Raw genomic sequence first — 17,760 nt, forward strand, 5'->3', positions numbered from 1 at the left:
TGTTGAAAATTATTACATGTAGTACATCCATGCAGTACTCTAGCGCAGATCCATGAACATGTATAAAAACACCCATGACTTGACTTCTAATAACTATAGCACTAGTATCTACATCTACATTTACGGAATCACATACCTACATTTCGAACATGAAATTACAGTTTCACACTACCAGCATCTACAGTGACCGTATTGGTAGTATCTATTAGTATCTAAGTATCATAGATTTACGGATTCACATATCTAAATTTAGTACATGAATATACAGTTTCACACTACTAGTATCTACTGTGACCGTATTACTAGTTGGACGGGGTCACGTGGTTTACTGTCAGCCGAAGTCTCAAACTGGAAGGCACGCGTAGAACACATGAATTGAGTATACGCATAAGAAAATAGTGCAGGAAGTTTTCATGCATTTCAGTAAATATGTATTATAAAAACACGCATAATTAAATCTTTTTAAGTCCTCTGCGTAAAAACAAAATTCTATTTAGAAAATAAACAAATAGTTTTATTGATCAAAATATTCTTGCACGGGTTCAAATATTGAATGAGTTACGTAACTGAATGCACGGCGCCTTTGACGATTCAGTTGGTGTACGAGCTCATTAATCAATAGAAGAGGTTGATGGTGGAATCGAAATTAAAGTTCCTGAACGCAATGTGCCATTTTTGAAAAGTTGTGAATTTTATTTTGACAATCTTTCACCTTAATACTAACAAACTTCATGCGCAAGCCGAAGTTAAAATCGGGACGGGTTATACACAGATGTTTTACAAATTAAATAGGTTTTCTACAATTATGAAGGCCGCTATTGAGTAAAATTTAGACAAGGTATCAGACAATTGCAAAAAAGCCGAATTAACATAGACTGTAACAACTAATTAAAACTCATAAATTTTGGAAGCATATTCGAGGACAGTTACAAATTCAATCTTTCAAGACCCCGTCTTTCAGTACTCTCAGTACTTTGAAATCTACATCTATTAGTAACTAAGTATCACACTACCAGTGTCCACAGTATCACTGGTATCTACAATATCACTGACAAACTCAGGTCCAAAAGGTTTTCCCGAGAGCTAGAAATCTGCTGCTGAACTATAAAATGATATTAGTATTTGATATAAATTCAAAACGATTGAAAAATACAAACAATAGTAAATATAATGATTTATTTCAAAAATAGATTTCGAATAATATCGCAGTACCTTGCTTTTCTTTACAAACAATACACATAGTATGTAGAAATGAAAATTGGTACGTTGTATATTAATCAAATTATTTTAACCCGTCTAATATATAGAGCTACCGAATAACTGAACAGCTGTTAATGTTTAATATAAAGTTTTGTATATAAATTTTTATACATGTTTCTATTATAGTTGTTAACGTAATGAAGAGAAAAGCTACATTTCAAAAATGAAAACAAAAGCATATTTTTAATTGTATTATGACAGGGTGATAATTTTAATTTGATTTAATTAATCAATGGTTTTATTTCCGAGTTAAAAGACAATATCGCTAACTTAAATTTAATAAACAAATTAACTTTATACAGGATTTCAACAACAAAAATTTAAGAATGTAATAATAAGAAGAATATCAAAATAATTGCACTATTTCACAAAGAACAGAGTTGCAGTTTCTAACTTCCACTCTCTTCTTCTGAGGAATCAAAGGTCTTCGTATCCAGCCATTGGCACTGCCTTCTAAAATAAAAATAAGAACTGCCGGATATACTTGCGCTAAATATTCAACAACGTTTCTATTACTTATACATCAACCAAAAAAGCTTTTAAGGTGGAAGGCTACATCGTCAAAACATGTCTGACTTCCGTTCGAAACGCCATTGTGTTCCGGATTGATAACATTATGTCGTGGTACAAAATAGCTATACACCGTTTAATTGAACTCTTCTAACTAAGGAGGTGAGATAGGAATGAAATCAGCAAAACGCTTAGAAAATATGTCAATTTTCTTCCTGTTTAAAGCTTTTAACTAACATTGATTATCAGCTGTTTTGTACGGAAAACGTGGAATCTAAATAATATACCGTTTCCCTGCTCTGCTGCTATTGGCAAAACATTTTTGTCATGTCATCTGCAACAGACGATCATACATATGTGGCGGATTATCGATATAGGTAAGCAGATGTCAAATTTTCATTTAAACTATATATGTATGATGAATATAAAACGAAAGTACCGTAGTACGATCTCTTGAATTGATCCTAACTTCCCAAATTAAAAAAAAAACATTTGCAGTAAAAGACTTTCACTGAAACTTTGACATTAAACTAATGTATTTTGATTAAAATAGATACAGCTAGGTAGCAATAGCAGTGGAAGCCCGGATTTGCAAGCCAAATGAGGGAAAGATAGAATTCTGAAAAGGAGCATGTTTTTCATTTCCACACATGCATGTGTATCACTGTGGACATCTAATGTATGTATTAATATGCGTATGGCTGTTGTTTATAATTGCTATTGTATATAAAAAAGTAAAAGGCAATTTATAATATAATTAACTATTAATATTTTGTTCTGAAGAGTTAAATATATATAATGCATTCATCAATAATATAATTTTTCAGCTTCAAACATTATTATAAGCACTACTTATCTTATATCTACATATTTAGCATAGATTTGTTCCTTTTTTAATTTTTCTTCGTGATTTTTATTAATTAAAAAATTGATCCCAAGATATTTGAGACCATGTAAAATAAAGAAAGACAACTCTTAAACAGGATCTTTCATACCAAGATTTTTGCAATAATTAAGTATTTCCTTTAATTTTTCAATTTCATTCAATTTCTTTTCTTCATCCCATTCACCAACGAATATTGTTTATGTTTTCAGGTTTTTGTTGGATTTTGTCCAGCAGTTTGCCTAAAAAGAATTTTTTTATATTTTAGTTTCATATTTATGTGGATTCCAATAAAAATCATACAAACTTCATTCATGATTTTTTTGTTTTTCATTTCTAAACTTAATAACATTTCACTTTCATAAGAATTTTAAAACAGAAATGTTTAAAAATTTGATAAATAAGGGATTATCTGGAACCAGACTGATATTTTAAAAATTCTCTAGAAAATAGTGTATTGTATTTTGAGGTCTATTATTGTTGAATACTGTGCCTAGTATTGGTAACAAATGCATGCAACAAAAATCTCCTACACTTATTTGGTGTAGAGATCCACCTTAAAAACATATTTTAACAGCTGATAACATCAAACCATTTTGATTGTAACCTTATGAATTTATATTTTTACCTTCTCAAGATCGAATGTCAATTTACATTAGAAATCATTAACATTTGATGGAAACTCTTTGTAATAAGCAAACTTAGATAAAATCACCAAAGCGATATTTTTTGCGGGATAATAGTAAATCAAAACAAGCATTCATTCTCCAAAAAGTCTTTGTTCCGAAGCTCATGTTACACGTGTATGATTAGAAATCAACATTAAATTATAAAAGAAAGTGTTTACTAGTTTTACAATTCATTTTCATTTTTATTAGAAAAATCAACAGTTTTAAGCCAGGGCCTAGTACACCTATCGATGTGGATTTAGTTGAATACAACAAAAACTTGTTTTGTTAATTACACCGTATTGTACCGCATTCAGTTACCTAGCTTCAATTCTGAAACATTTGGGAAACTTTTCCTCATCATAACACGCTTTATGGAAATATGATGTACAGTCTTAAATGGGTAAAATAAAAGAGCGTTACAAATTGAGTAAATGGGAATCTATTTGTATATATCATGGATTTAATCATAGTAAACCCAAGGCTGATCTCTCAAAAATGACTATGGGCCAGCTCATGAAATTTTCTTCATTCCGTGAATCATTCACACTTTTTCAATAATAGCTCTCTTTCCCTTATTCAAATATTACTGACTATACAAACAATGGTGTCGAGTAGCCACAAGCAACCGCTCTGCTGAACACACCTAAGTTAAGGACTGCATGTATAGCAACACAAGGTTGAAGTTTATGAAATATTTTATTTCTATGACAAAATCTTAATGTCATCATTATCATTTACAAAGATTTAACTGTATATTTATTATGTGTATAATATTAAATAGCTAAAGTGTGTTAAATCCAATGTGTTGTTATTTACAAGTATTAAACTTTCATTTGGAAAGAAATGAATGGATTTAAGTAGAAATAAGCATGTTGAATTGACTTCGAAGTGTAAAGTTATGTCAAAAGTTTAGTAGATATAGAGAGGAACCTGTACAGACAGTGATGCAAAGTAAGAAAATGTCATCTTAAAAAACCTAAGGGCAGTCTCACATATTTTTATAGACCGTGCGCCAACCCATTTGAATTACTCATTTTTATGAATATTTTACAATTTTGTGCGATGTGTCACTCTGCAGATATTAGAGGAATTGAAAAAATAATGTTATGAAATCATGCAGCCATTTATTGATTTAAAAGCAATTTTGTTCCATTTGACTTTCTCAACGTGAAAGAGCAAATCAGAATAACGAATAAAGTATTCATGAAAACGGGAAAATGTAGGAAGTCAGCTCATAATCAGTGAGCAGGAATGGCCATGGATTTGTAAGGATAAGGAAATGTCAACATTAACATGACTGGGTAATTTTGTTACAATTAAGACAGGGTATAAATCAACTCAAAGCAGTTGTTGATGACATGGGTAAAATTAATTTATAAATAAATTAACAAACATTTGCAAACAGCGGCAGTCTGTAACTGATATGAGTAGATGATATTTCTCTCTTCTCCACACAGCCCACAGATGTAGCTACAGTCCTGACAGAACTACAAATAAACAGTTAACATAATGTAGCCACAGCCCTGATAAAACTACAAATAAACAGTTAACATAATGTAGCCAAAGCCCTGGCATAACTACAAATAGACAACAGAGCTGAATATAGACTGTAAAGACAGTGTAGCCAAAGCCCTGATAGAACAACAAATAAATAGTGAAGACATTGTATTCAAAACCCTGACACAACTACAAATAAATAGTAAACATAATGTAGCCAAAGCCCTGACAGAACTACATATAAACAGTTGACATCATGTAGCCAGAGCACTGACAGAATTACAAATATACTGTTACTCTTTGTTGATGTATCAGGTAACAACTGACCCTATCTTCAAATGAAAGTCACCCCGTTTTCAAAAATTTTGACCATTTTAACACGTTTGATTTATACTTTTTATGATTTGAAGTGTTGATAGTATTTAGATTTGCTTATGTCCTTCAGGAAATTTTACACTCACATTATTCAAAACCAGCTTGTAAAACATGAATGTTTTACGAATACTTATGCCCTTAATCAAAAGAGAAAAGAAGTTTGACAACTAATGTTAGGATTTCATTTCTTACCCAAAATTAAATTTCCCCTTGATTTGTATTTCAAAATTGCAAAACAAGGGCTATCCTTCTTTTAAGCTGTCAAATGCATATTTTAGAGAACATTTTGTTTTTTACTTGAACATCGTTAAAAAAAACTACCAGAAAATGTGTTCATAATTATGGAGGGTAGTGTATAAGCCACAGTTTAGAGTAATTTGGCTTAATGACCGTAGAGGTCTCGCCTGTGTAGACGATTTTTATGCGCTTTTTCCAAGCCGAATTAATACTTACATCAGTTATTCAGGCTAATGCATTGTTAACGAACAGAAACAGCACAAAAAACAAAAATGGATGCACAAAATCTAAGAACACGAAAACAATACACGTCGACCTCGAGTTTTAGGTGTGCAGTCGGGTATATTTACATTCTGCAAATGTTTTGCTTGTAAAGTGTTTGGAAAGCCATTGCAGTTTTAACACTGTAACGTTGAAATGTCGTGTCTTATGATGTCGCAAACGTTGTAACGCTGTAAAATGCAGCATCACAAGAGAAAATCAATGTTCACGCTTGTGGCTGTTACAATCGCTCTTCAATTCATATAAAATTACCCTTAGTATAAAATCGGATTTGTAAGGTATAAACCACATTTGCAGACAAGACAAGAAGTGAAAAAATGTAAATAAAAGCATTACGCGGCTCTCTTAAGGTGAAATAACACACCTGGAAAAAGTCACCCGAATTAACAGCAAATAATTTGATTATGAAAGATATTATGATAGATAAACTATACATATGTCAAATAAGCGAAAATTTGCAGTTTGGGGATAAAAAATGAATTCTTAAAAAAATCAATTTAGTAAGTAACAGCAAAAGCCCCCAATGAATTCGAAATTTACGGATCACAAGCCGAACACTTTAACCACCCAGCTATGAGGTAAGGTACATGTTGCCGTCGATAAAATCCTTTTAATAGAACAAAATGTCGTTTCGATCAGAGGTCAGCCATTTTGTGACGATGTGTTTTTCCACATTAAGGCTTACTTCGTTGTCGCGCCGACCAGAAAGTACGGAAAATGCTAACTTTGACATCATACATAACAACAATTGTTCGAATTCTTTATATTTAATTTATAAATACGTCAAATATTAAGCCAAGGTCAAATGAATTTCAATTGGAGCTCGTTTCTTTGATATCTAATCTAATAAAGATGAACCCTATACAAAGCAGCAGCAATTTTCAGAGTCAGAGTAGAGTTAAATTATCATTTTTTTATTCTAATAGGGGTATGTCCTTGCGATATTGAAATAAATTTGATTATGACCTCCATTAGGGAGAATTATCAATTGAATTGACTGTCAATTTAGGGGACCACATTTAGAATCATACAAAAGTAGCATTTACTATCAATGATTTTCATTTGATATCTTCATATCATTATAAAATAACTTCATGTATATACATGTATTTTGTAATAATAGATGCATCGTTTTATGAACCTTAAATCAGTGCTGCATAAATTATTTTTTTTTAAAGATAAAGTTTCATTACTGCAGCGGCTTGGGCATACAAATTTTCATAATGCGCTAACGCGCGTTACTCAATTTGAATGCACACATCGCTGCAGTTATGAGACTTTATTTAAAACAAAAAAATAAGGATCCAATGCTTAAGTGACAAAATCGATGGAAATATATAATTGCGTGTCGGTGCCTATTTATGAGTGATCATTAGCTTTAACGACAGTTTACACTTTTGAAAAGTTATTGTGTTAATCATGGTCATTAGATATAAATTTCTGTATGTTAATTAAGCTCATTTTTGTGGATTTCGACGTACAATATACATGTATATCTACAAAAGTACTCATTTTAATTCTGAACAGCCATAATACTAAATTGTAAAACGGCAGAATAAATGACTTTCTATATATCTTCATTACTAGGTTTTTGGCAAAGAAACAGCAAAGAAAATTCTTACAATTAATTTTCCAGTTTACACTCAACTGACGAGCAATTGATATTTTATGTTTAAAGAAATGTTGTCGAAAAATTTACGGTCATATTTATTTATACTTTAAATATTTACAGTCGATATAACAAGCTGGTTACGTACAAATAAAAATTAATTTAGAAAAATGTTTGCGTTGCTGTTATTTACTATCCTTAAACAATTGTTTTAAAACCGATTGAAACTTTATACATTATGTTAATTTTGCAGTTTGGTATTAGTTTAAGCGGTAATTTTAACTACAATTAATATGCATTAAATTTTGTGAATAAATATTAAACACGTGCAAATATAGCATATGTTAGTTCCCTCCATTAGATATTATTTTAGTGTTGAACACTTTAGAAAATAAACAAAAGGGGTGTTAATTTTTAGCACTCCCAGTGTTGAAAAACAATGGATGCAGCGTTTAAATTAAAATACTTTTAGTGATGACTTCGATAGGGTAATAATCGATACGTTATTTCTTTAATAATACAAAAAATAAATAAACCTAGATACCATCTCGTTACGAAAAACGAGTAGATTCTCCGTCCTACTTTTAAAACGAAACGATGCAATACCAATCTGATTTGAATATATTTTATAGCACATATATAACATACATATACGAATGGTTTGGACACAAGTTCGAACAACTTACGATGTCCTCGCCATGCCGAAAAAAATTCATACCTCCTCTTTAAGATAAAGTATAGGATCGTCATATCTTTGCAATACTCAACAAAATATTTTATTTTGTTATACGACACATTAAAATAAATTCATAAAAAGTTGGTCCCCAAATTATCTCGTAATTACGTAACAAATGGGCGGAACAATAATTTGTTTTAGACAGATATTGATATAACAATCAACAACTTTTCTTCTATAATGCATTACAAAATCTTGATTATTCTTAATTTTAATTTTTATTTTTTTTGGTTAAAGTCTTTTCAAGTCCATTGACTCCAAAATTAATGGATCAGGCCATTTGTTATGAAATCATAAAAAATGTCCCTTAAAAACTAACATTTTATGTTCTTACACCTATCTAAATCTGTTCTTTATTTTTGAGATACAAAAGATTAAATATATTAGGGATCAGCCCTATAGATTCAAAAAGGGGTCAACATGGTGTAATCGGTTAGATCATCAATACAACTTTTTATGTTTTACAATGCTTAACAAAAAATGTTACCATCTCTAAAGATTAATGGCTGGTCCCTAATAATCCCTTTTTACGTAATATATCGACATTTAGTATCAACAGTTGAAAATTAAGATAAATAATATTTCCTCAATAATTCTTAACAAATCAATTTTTTTGAGATATTAAGAAAAGAATTCTGGCACCTATGGGCCTATAGATCCTTGGTGCAAGGGGCTTAACCTAAAATCCTGATATTTCTGAAAACATTTGTTAAGGAAACATATTAAGAATGGAATCTAAGTTACATATAATTCCGCGAACTAACACATCTAAGTCATTATGCACCCATTAAAGAATTTAAAGAGTAGGACAGAACCAAAAACAATAAAAAGTACAAGACAGCATCGTTTTTGAAAGTGGGGGGGGGGGGGGGGCTGACTCATCCAAAAAAAACTTAAAATCTTGACAAGCAAAAAAAAGACGATCTTGAAAATCCTTATCCGTGGGGGGGGGGGGGGGGGGGGTTGTCGTTGTTGAGAATTGAACAAGAGAATACTGGAACATGTGTTTACTTTATCAAGTCGTTGCTCTCTTGACATATCTGAGATAGAACGTTTAAAAGGTCGACCATCTATCCATTATAGGAGCTCATTAACAAAAAAATAGGTTGAATTTTGTTAAGATTATTATTCTGAACATCTCTTCCTCAATATCGATTTTCCAAATATTTCTTAGTTTTGGGATATTTAAGATCAAATTTTGGACCTCTGGCCCTTTCAAATTCCTACATGTAAGACATGAGAAATAATTACTTTTGATTGGCAATTAACTGAAAGATAAACATGTTTGATTTTTTAACATCTAACAGTTTTCTTGATATCAAACAAAAGATCTTGTTAATATAAAAGTTTTTTTTTCTTCTACATGTCTTTAAAAAAAGAAATATTTTCGAAAAACGAAATAAAGTAAGAAAGCCATACAAAATCATGACGCTTTTTACCTTTTTTCAAGACCTTAAAAGCTTCGGCGATTTTTGTGCTAGACAAATATGAATGTCCATCATCTCTGCAATTTTGAACTTAAATCTTTCACAGTTTATGAAAACACTCATGGACAAACCGACCCTCTGAAATTCATAAAAACGTGAATATCTCAAAACCATAAATGACTCATCAGCAAAACAATCCAAACATTATTAGTTTAATCTTAAATAATTCCTAAAAAGCGGGGAGCCATTTTCGAGAATTTGCGTGCACTAAATTATCATAACTCCTATATGACATCATTTGGAACGGAGACACTGTGTGCTGTTTTGCCCTGTCTTGAATTCGCTCAGACAAAGTTGTATTTATAGAAAAATAATGTGAAATATAGCAATTAGCCCAGTCTTAAATTTGCCTGCTAACAACAAACGGTAACGTGACGAAAATAAAACGGGGGTTTATATTTTCCTGTCTTCAGTAACCTTAACGAAATGTTTTGTCATAATTCAAGAGATTGCTGGTAAAGTTAAGGAGGATATTGTCCCATCCTTCAACTAGTTATTTTGTCTCTGCAGCATAATAAGAAGAAGAAACTAAGCTAAAACAGAAGGGGTTTCCTTTGAAAAATGGACGACCTTAATAAAGAATGAAAAATGAAAAACAAAAGAAAAACAGTAAGCTCTTTCGCTGAAGACGGAAACCTTAATTAGAAACAAAATTATAAGGTCTTTCTTTGAAAACAGGAACCTTAATTAAATATCTACGGGATCTCTTGGAGAAGTGCAAAAGATCAATGATAAGTGTCTTCTCAAAAAATTGAACTCAAGTTTCATTCGTCCCATTGAAGAGTGATGACACGGACAGGAAAAATCACCGCATTGCTCTTAATTTTGTTACGAGCTTCATTTGGAAAACTGGGTATGTTATTTCTCTGTAGTATTAAAAAAATGAATTATTTAGTTATCAAAAGAAATACTGTATCAGCTTTCATTTATATGTATGTAAAATTTTAAACAAATATGTCTTTGCAATTTTCAGTATTTTTCACTTGCTTTTCCAGATGAGGTTTACCTTACAAAAACTAGAACAAGGCTAGATCTTGTTGAACCTTCCTTGTCGATTTGGTCAGGTCCTATATTTGGGATATTCCAATGCAGTTTTACCTGCCTACAGAAACCACAATGTGTATCATTACTGTTCAACGAAACGACAAAATTTTGCAACCTTTTCAACGTAATATACGATGGTGACGAAAGTGGAAACGTGGAGAATTACTATATCATAAGTGGAAAAAGTACACGGTTTGGTAAGTTGAATTAGTTATAAAATTAAGTTATTAAATCCTTTTATTTGAGATGCTAGTACAACTAATTTACTTTTTATCTCAGTTGATCAAGCTATCAAAATCGCCCATCCTTAAGGTGATTGCAACAAAAGGTTTTGTTGTATAATACGATCTAATGACATATTCTATTGGTCTTATATAAAAACGACAGAAATTGATTAAACAATTTTACGATTTTTTAAATCAAATTAGTGATTTTTGCGCAAACACCACTGAAAACTGGGAGACAAGAATAAAAATTAGTCAACTTTTATATAATATCACCATGCCTTGAACAACAAAACATAAACACTAAAAATATCAATTAGCAAGTTTGATTTGCTTCCGATTTTTACAATGCGTGACTTGCCGAAACAATACCGAGGTGTCATTGTTCTTGAACGAAGAAAACGAGGTTTGACAATGCTGAAAAAATGTATGCATTTGATATTGATATATATCTTATTTGATTTGATCATATTTTTATTGTGTTTTTATTGTGTACAGTTGAGATTGGGCACAAGTTCTGAAACTTAGATCTTCCTCTCCTTAAACAAATAAAATCATGATACAATATAGTTATTGACTACATAACATATAGAAGTCAATGAAATAAATATTAATTACACAACACATAAAGATCAATAAAATTTTAACAAGGCAAATTGAATCACATTTAGCATAGAAAACAGTTGTGATTTTACAGATGTACATATAATTTGAGATCATGTAAATCTTTCGTCATTTTTAATAAAGCGATGAACAAATGAAAATAAATGATTAAATTGGTATCACTCTTACATAATCCACTGTCAGCCTAGAAAAAAATATTGGTGTTACAAAGTTTCAATTTATAATTTGAAATATTTCGTTAAACAAATTATTTCCAATATCTGCCTACTTACATGTTACACATGTGAATAAAATAGTGATAAGTATCTTTAGATTTACCACATAAGCACAGAGAGCTATTGATGATATTACAACAATATTTTGCATTTTCTAGTGTCTTTGTCTGTGATAACACTACGAATCGATTTTGTAACATATAGTCCAAAATATTCAAATGACGAATTGTTAGGACCCAAGCGAGGTTTTCATAATTAATTTTCAATTGTACATTTTTCTAAAAATGATATTGATTGACAGTTTTTAATGCTTCAATTTAAAAAGAAAATCCCTTTTAACAACGTTGAAACAGTTCAATTTTCATGTGCACGATTCAATCGAAAGAACAAATGGTTATCGATAAGTTATTCATATATAACCTTTAGCATATTTGTTCTTCCTGATGTTACGTCTGAAGGACGTTAGTGAAACAATGTTGATATGACATTTTGTATTTTACGAAATGGGATAAACTTCTAACTAAACACACTTTCTAGCATTTGGAAAGATCAGAACACATACATATATACTTTAAAGTTAATTGATAAGAAATGATTTTTTATTTCTCAAATTATGGATATTGATAAAATCCTGAACGGGTGGTTTTTTCAACGATATTCTTAAAATATTGTACCATCTCCTTCTCTAAAGATGTATACATATACATCATACTGCTGGCCCGTTTGATACTATCGAAATCAAATGCAGACATTTTGTACAACATTCAAGAGTAAAACTATCCAAACAAATCTTAAAAGGGTTCCATTGCAAGCAGACCGGTGCTAACATATGTCATTTATAATTTAGCAGGGACTTACAATTGTTTTTAATTTATCATAAATGCTTAAGACAATTTTTTTTATTATTATTCCTCACCGACACCCTTCTGGCGGAAACACTGTATTTATTCCAATCAGGCTCATTAAACACTTAACAAAAAAGGTGATTGCTGGGAAAGTTCAAGATATGTTGACTGAAATATTTTCTCATCATTTAATGGGTTATTTTGTCTCTGCAACAACAATGGCAAAAGGGACGAAAATAAAACGGGGGTGAATAGTTTCCTGTATTCATCCATTGAGCCGAAGACCCTGTATTTATTCCAGTCAGGTTTCTGATATACACGTGTGGTAATCATTGCGATGTCAAGAAAAAGTTCACACATTATTCAACGTTTTTGCTATTCTATAGGTTCATATAAGGAAATGTATTTGCAAATCACAATATTTTTCAACGATTTTGAAATATAGAAATATATGTTGCAAAAATCCCCCAAAAAGTATTTTAATCAATGAATTTTCTCTCAAATTTAAAATTACAGTTTTTAATGAACATACTTACAGACCGTGTGTTTTTACCTACTCGTGTTTGCATTTTTTACTTATTTCTTATATTTAAGTCTGAGAAAAGCAAAACGTTCAGAATTAATGTAAATAATTAAGATATAAAATAGCATTATTATTATTATTAGTATGAAATAATGCAACCGCCAAACGATAAGCGCGTGCAGTAATCATTGTGCTGTCATGAAAAAGTTCACATAGAATTTAACGTTTTCGCTATTCCATAGGTTCATAGAAGGAAACATTTTTGCAAAAGTAAATATTGAAACTAATGCAAGGAATGCTGATGTTAAACATATTTATTTTATCTTAAATATTATTTGAATATTTTTCAGTGCCAGCATCCTGCTTGGACATCATTACATACGCTAACATAACGACAGATGGGGATTACTGGATTTATCCAATGGCAGCCAATGGGAGGCGAACCAAGATCTTTTGTCACGACATGGCAAATGAACCTTCACATTTCATCACCTTAAAAAACACGAACAGCTTTGTTCAACACGATGGCTCAAACTGGATAGTTTCTGATCGAACATGCCAATCCAGTCTGAATCCTCCTTTAAAACGAGTGGAGTTTACCAAAATTAAAATACAAATAGAGGTTTTCGAACTTTTTTTTATCAATACATGTACTCTATACTGTGGTTTCATTAATATTCAAGGGTATAAATTTTCGTCGATAAAGTGAAAATCACAGTTTCAAGAATACGTAAATTCGTGGCCAATGACCCTATCAATACAAGATGTTAATAGAAATTGCACTTCAATGAACACTTAATTTCGTGGATCAACTTAATAACGAAATCCACAAAATTAGTATTCAACGAATATTGATGAAACCACAGTATATTTCTTAATTGCAAATACATTAATCATGAGGCTTTAAGTATTTTAGAAAACGTTATTGCAGATATTCATTCCGATATTTTCTTGTTTGGTGTTTTATATAGATAACGATTAGTTCACATATAGAATAATGATATAGACACGTGCATTGAACGTATGTATCTGACAAAATATTGTGGCAAACAAGATAAACTGGTTTAATTTGTTCATAAATAATTTTATCAACAAAAAAAGCAACATTAGATTGAAACTCATACCATTATACATGTAACACAAATTTACAAAATAAAAAGACCTGAGCTTTGTTTAAAAAACAAAGAATTCCAACCTCTGTAGCTCGCTTGTAACTCGGTTTTTGACTTTCAGATTTTGACAAGGTATTAAAAACACCCATATTGACTATTCTAGACATTAAAAATGAAAAAAAAATGGAGCAATTTGCATTCAAATTGTCTAATTTTCTTTAAAAGAAAATGCTTTTAAATTGAATTTGAAACAAAGGGAAACTTGGTACCAGTTTATTATATTGAATGAATTTTATGTTTTTCTTTTGCACGAAATAACCACAAATACACACTTGCGCGCGCGTTTTTTTTAAAAGTACAATATGTTGCATAAATATATCAATGTAAAATAAAAAATAAACGCATTAGTCGTTATTGTAAAATCTACTTAATCTTGCTTTCTGTCATGAGCGGCTGGAAAAACTGGTTATCTCAAGCTTCCTTACTAATAACAGTTTAATACATTACACTATACATATTTCAGTAAAGTATGGAAATTTGCTAAATTAATTGTAGATTAATATTGTGTTTCTTGTTCAATAACTGTTGGTATAACTGTGTCAAAAACACATATGCAGTTTATTTGTTGTTTTACAGGACATGGTGGTAAATGGAACAGATTACACGTTCACTTCCGTGACAGGATCACCCACAATTAAATATGGAGAATCCACGGATTGTAACGGGCAGTACTATCTTAATCCATGTCCTCATTTTGGACATGCTGTAATTGACACAAGAGGAACTGGACTGATTGTTGACCCTAGCGTAAGATGGAGTTTTATTTTAATATGCTTAAATTTCATTGAATCTTCATTAGTGACTATCTTGAATTTCAATCTATACACTAATTAGTTAAATTTTAATTAATCGCTTCACTATTTATTCAGGAATAACAATTGTGTTATCCTATACTGGTCAACGTTTATAACGCCCTACTTTTAATATTCTAGAATTTAAAAAAGTTTAACATCAGTTTTAAAGTCGATACCACAATAGTGTTTAAAATGCTCAACTGTTCATGTCAAAAAATTGTAATAGAGTAAGTAATTTCCCGAACATGACCGTATTTGTTGAAAAGCATGGAGCGAGTGTTCGAAATGTTTTTCGGAGGAATTTTTCAAAATAACTCGATACGATAGGTTCCCTGTCTTTAAGTGCTCATAAAGAAAAACATACAATCAATTGAGTAAATTCCGGCGTATGTCTGTCCAAGAACCTTCAAGATCAGTTGGCGAGGTCTAATCAGAGCGCAATTCACGATAGGTATTTTTTTTTTCTTTCACAATATGTTAAAATGATGTGCTAAACAATAAAACAGTATTCTAAATTCATAATATTCATCAGAGATCACTTAGAGGTCTTTACAGACAACACAAAATCATTCTAAGGTTGGCCGGGAACTTTAATGCAACCGGAAGTATTAAATACTTACTGTAACCGGATAGCCATGCTTAGACCTTAAATTGTTAGTATGACAAATTAGTCATTATGATACTTATATATACCTTGTCTTGAAACTAAATGTACTGCACAATTAATTGTTGTAATGATGACTAATAAAATGAACTATGTGACTCTTGTAGCCCTGCGCAGTAGTCCTAAATGTAACCAGGTACGAAATGCAGGCACTGTAAAATCCAAATTGAAAATATATAAACAAGTTATCAACAAATTGTCATATTTGGCGATTCTGTGTCTGCATCGATAGCCCTGATACTGCAAGTTAGTCATGCAATACATGTTCTACTTAATTAACCTTTGCAACCTTTAAGTCATGTATGAATGAATGTCTCTAGCTATGACCTTTTAATATTGTACGAAAGCGGTGCATCATCGTCATGCAGGACACTCAAAACCTGCACCCCAATACTCTTTGATTGACAGTTCTGACAGTCTTGTTGCTGTATTTGGTAACAAAACATAATTCTGGAATGTAAATATATGTTCACTCATGATCAGTACAGGTGGGCAGAGCCAATCAGATCTATCGATCAAGAGTATGAAAGTATATATCCCTCTGTAAAGTGAGAGAGAAGGAGATTGCGATGAAGTTCAAGATTAAATCAGAGATTAGATCAGAGAGGGAGACAAGACTATAAATTGATATCTACACGTTGTAAAATAAAAGTGTTAGTACCAACTAACATTAGATTTGTCTGACGTTAACTTGAAGTAGACAGAAGGCTTTCACTACCATGAAGGCCAAAACGCCATGTAACGACACGTCAACATGAACGCTACATTAGGGTAACTAACCTCTTTGAAATACACAGAACGGCACGTGCAACTGCAAGACAAACTTTTGAAACACATCCATAGTATGTATGGGACGAGATAAACACGAGAGTGATACAGTTCCTCAGCATTCGAATTTAGCCGAACGAGACCAAATAACAAATGGAATAATCTTCCAAAAACTACAAATTTTATTCAGTTGTGTGATCTCTTTTAGGAGATTTTTTTGCGATTGGGTAACGCACTAGGTATTATTGTTGTGATTTTTATATGGTAGGGTACCTTTACTTTTTTATAAAGTCCTTAAATAAAGTTCGATCGAGTTTTTTTTTAAATGCCATGTTACAGTATTCTTTAAACTTAATTGTTGTTATGGTCAAAATAATTAAAAGTAGGAACAAAAAGACAAACACGTGCCTGGGGCGTTAGAAAGTATAAAATAATTGATGTCTAGTAAATTAATATCGATTTCAGATAACGTTTGGTTTACTTGCGCAACATATGGCTGAAATGAAAGACTTCATCAGATCAGCTGACGGTTCTCAGATATCCTTCCTGTGCGCTGGGTGGTGCAGCAGGTGTGGACCAAAGTCTGGACCAATCAAATTGCTTCTTTCTACGGAGTTTAGTAAGATATTTTCATATAGAGAAATATGAAAAAGTGAATTTTTAAAATTTCAAAAATTTAAAATTACAAATAAAAAAATGATTGAAAATTTACGCAGTAATATCTTAATTTTATACATGTAAATAAGAGAGAAAAGAAAAGTATATTTATGGAATATCTCAGTTTCAGCTACTGATGCACAGCCCGCAATTTGTCGCAAGTAAAAGATATTTTCCGGTTTCAAGATCCATATCCATAATATTTTCAAATTTTGTGCTTTGTTTGAAATAAGTCATAATTATTGATTTAAAAAGTCTGATTTTTATATAACAAAATTTTTTGATTGTAGATCATGAATAGTTGTTGTAAATAAGAAAAATTAATATTTCCCTTCAAAATGAACTGGATATAGTACATTCAAGTAGTACTCTAGCGCAGATCCAGGACCATGTAGAAACACCCACGACTTGACTTCTAATAACTACAGAGCCAAAGAACTAGTATCTGCATTTACAGTACTGTAAAGGTGGTGATTTACGCGTAGGGCAAGTTACACGGTTTGCTAAAACCGCTTAAAAAATCCCCGCGCGTATGGTAAAATAATGAAAACTTCAGAATGGTAAATCACACATCCGCGTATTTAACACCCACACGCATTGTTTGACTAAAAAAAGCGTACCTTACTTCCAGCGTAAATAACCACTTTTACAGTATCACATATCTAGTAGATGAATAACTAGTA

General features: G+C 31.3%; 1 protein-coding gene and 1 long non-coding RNA gene across 2 annotated transcripts; both read left to right on the forward strand.

Moving 5' to 3' along the window:
* The first annotated feature begins 1,427 nt into the window (after window positions 1-1,427).
* Window positions 1,428-3,223, forward strand: LOC136271081 (uncharacterized). Its single transcript, XR_010708893.1, has 3 exons — window positions 1,428-2,147; window positions 2,324-2,449; window positions 2,866-3,223. It is a non-coding gene; the product is annotated as an uncharacterized lncRNA (long non-coding RNA).
* A 7,023-nt stretch (window positions 3,224-10,246) lies between these two features.
* On the forward strand, window positions 10,247-17,319 carry LOC105322497 (A disintegrin and metalloproteinase with thrombospondin motifs 9). Its single transcript, XM_011421240.4, has 6 exons — window positions 10,247-10,400; window positions 10,543-10,788; window positions 13,373-13,644; window positions 14,771-14,941; window positions 16,886-17,039; window positions 17,202-17,319. The coding sequence occupies exons 1-6, from the start codon at window positions 10,334-10,336 to the stop codon at window positions 17,240-17,242; spliced, it is 951 nt and encodes a 316-aa protein (XP_011419542.3). The 5' UTR covers window positions 10,247-10,333; the 3' UTR covers window positions 17,243-17,319.
* Window positions 17,320-17,760: the final 441 nt, after the last annotated feature.

This window comes from Magallana gigas, chromosome 8, assembly GCF_963853765.1.
Source record: "Magallana gigas chromosome 8, xbMagGiga1.1, whole genome shotgun sequence".
NCBI lineage: Eukaryota > Metazoa > Mollusca > Bivalvia > Ostreida > Ostreidae > Magallana > Magallana gigas.

What these genes read in the sequence shown, in the direction of transcription:
- LOC105322497 (XM_011421240.4), top strand. Translation starts at nt 10,334, where the DNA reads ATGACACGGACAGGAAAAATCACCGCATTGCTCTTAATTTTGTTACGA. An exon ending in AGCTTCATTTGGAAAACTGG is followed by an intron (nt 10,401 to 10,542) that starts GTATGTTATTTC and finishes TTGCTTTTCCAG; the next exon opens with ATGAGGTTTACCTTACAAAA. An exon ending in AAATTAAAATACAAATAGAG is followed by an intron (nt 13,645 to 14,770) that starts GTTTTCGAACTT and finishes GTTGTTTTACAG; the next exon opens with GACATGGTGGTAAATGGAAC.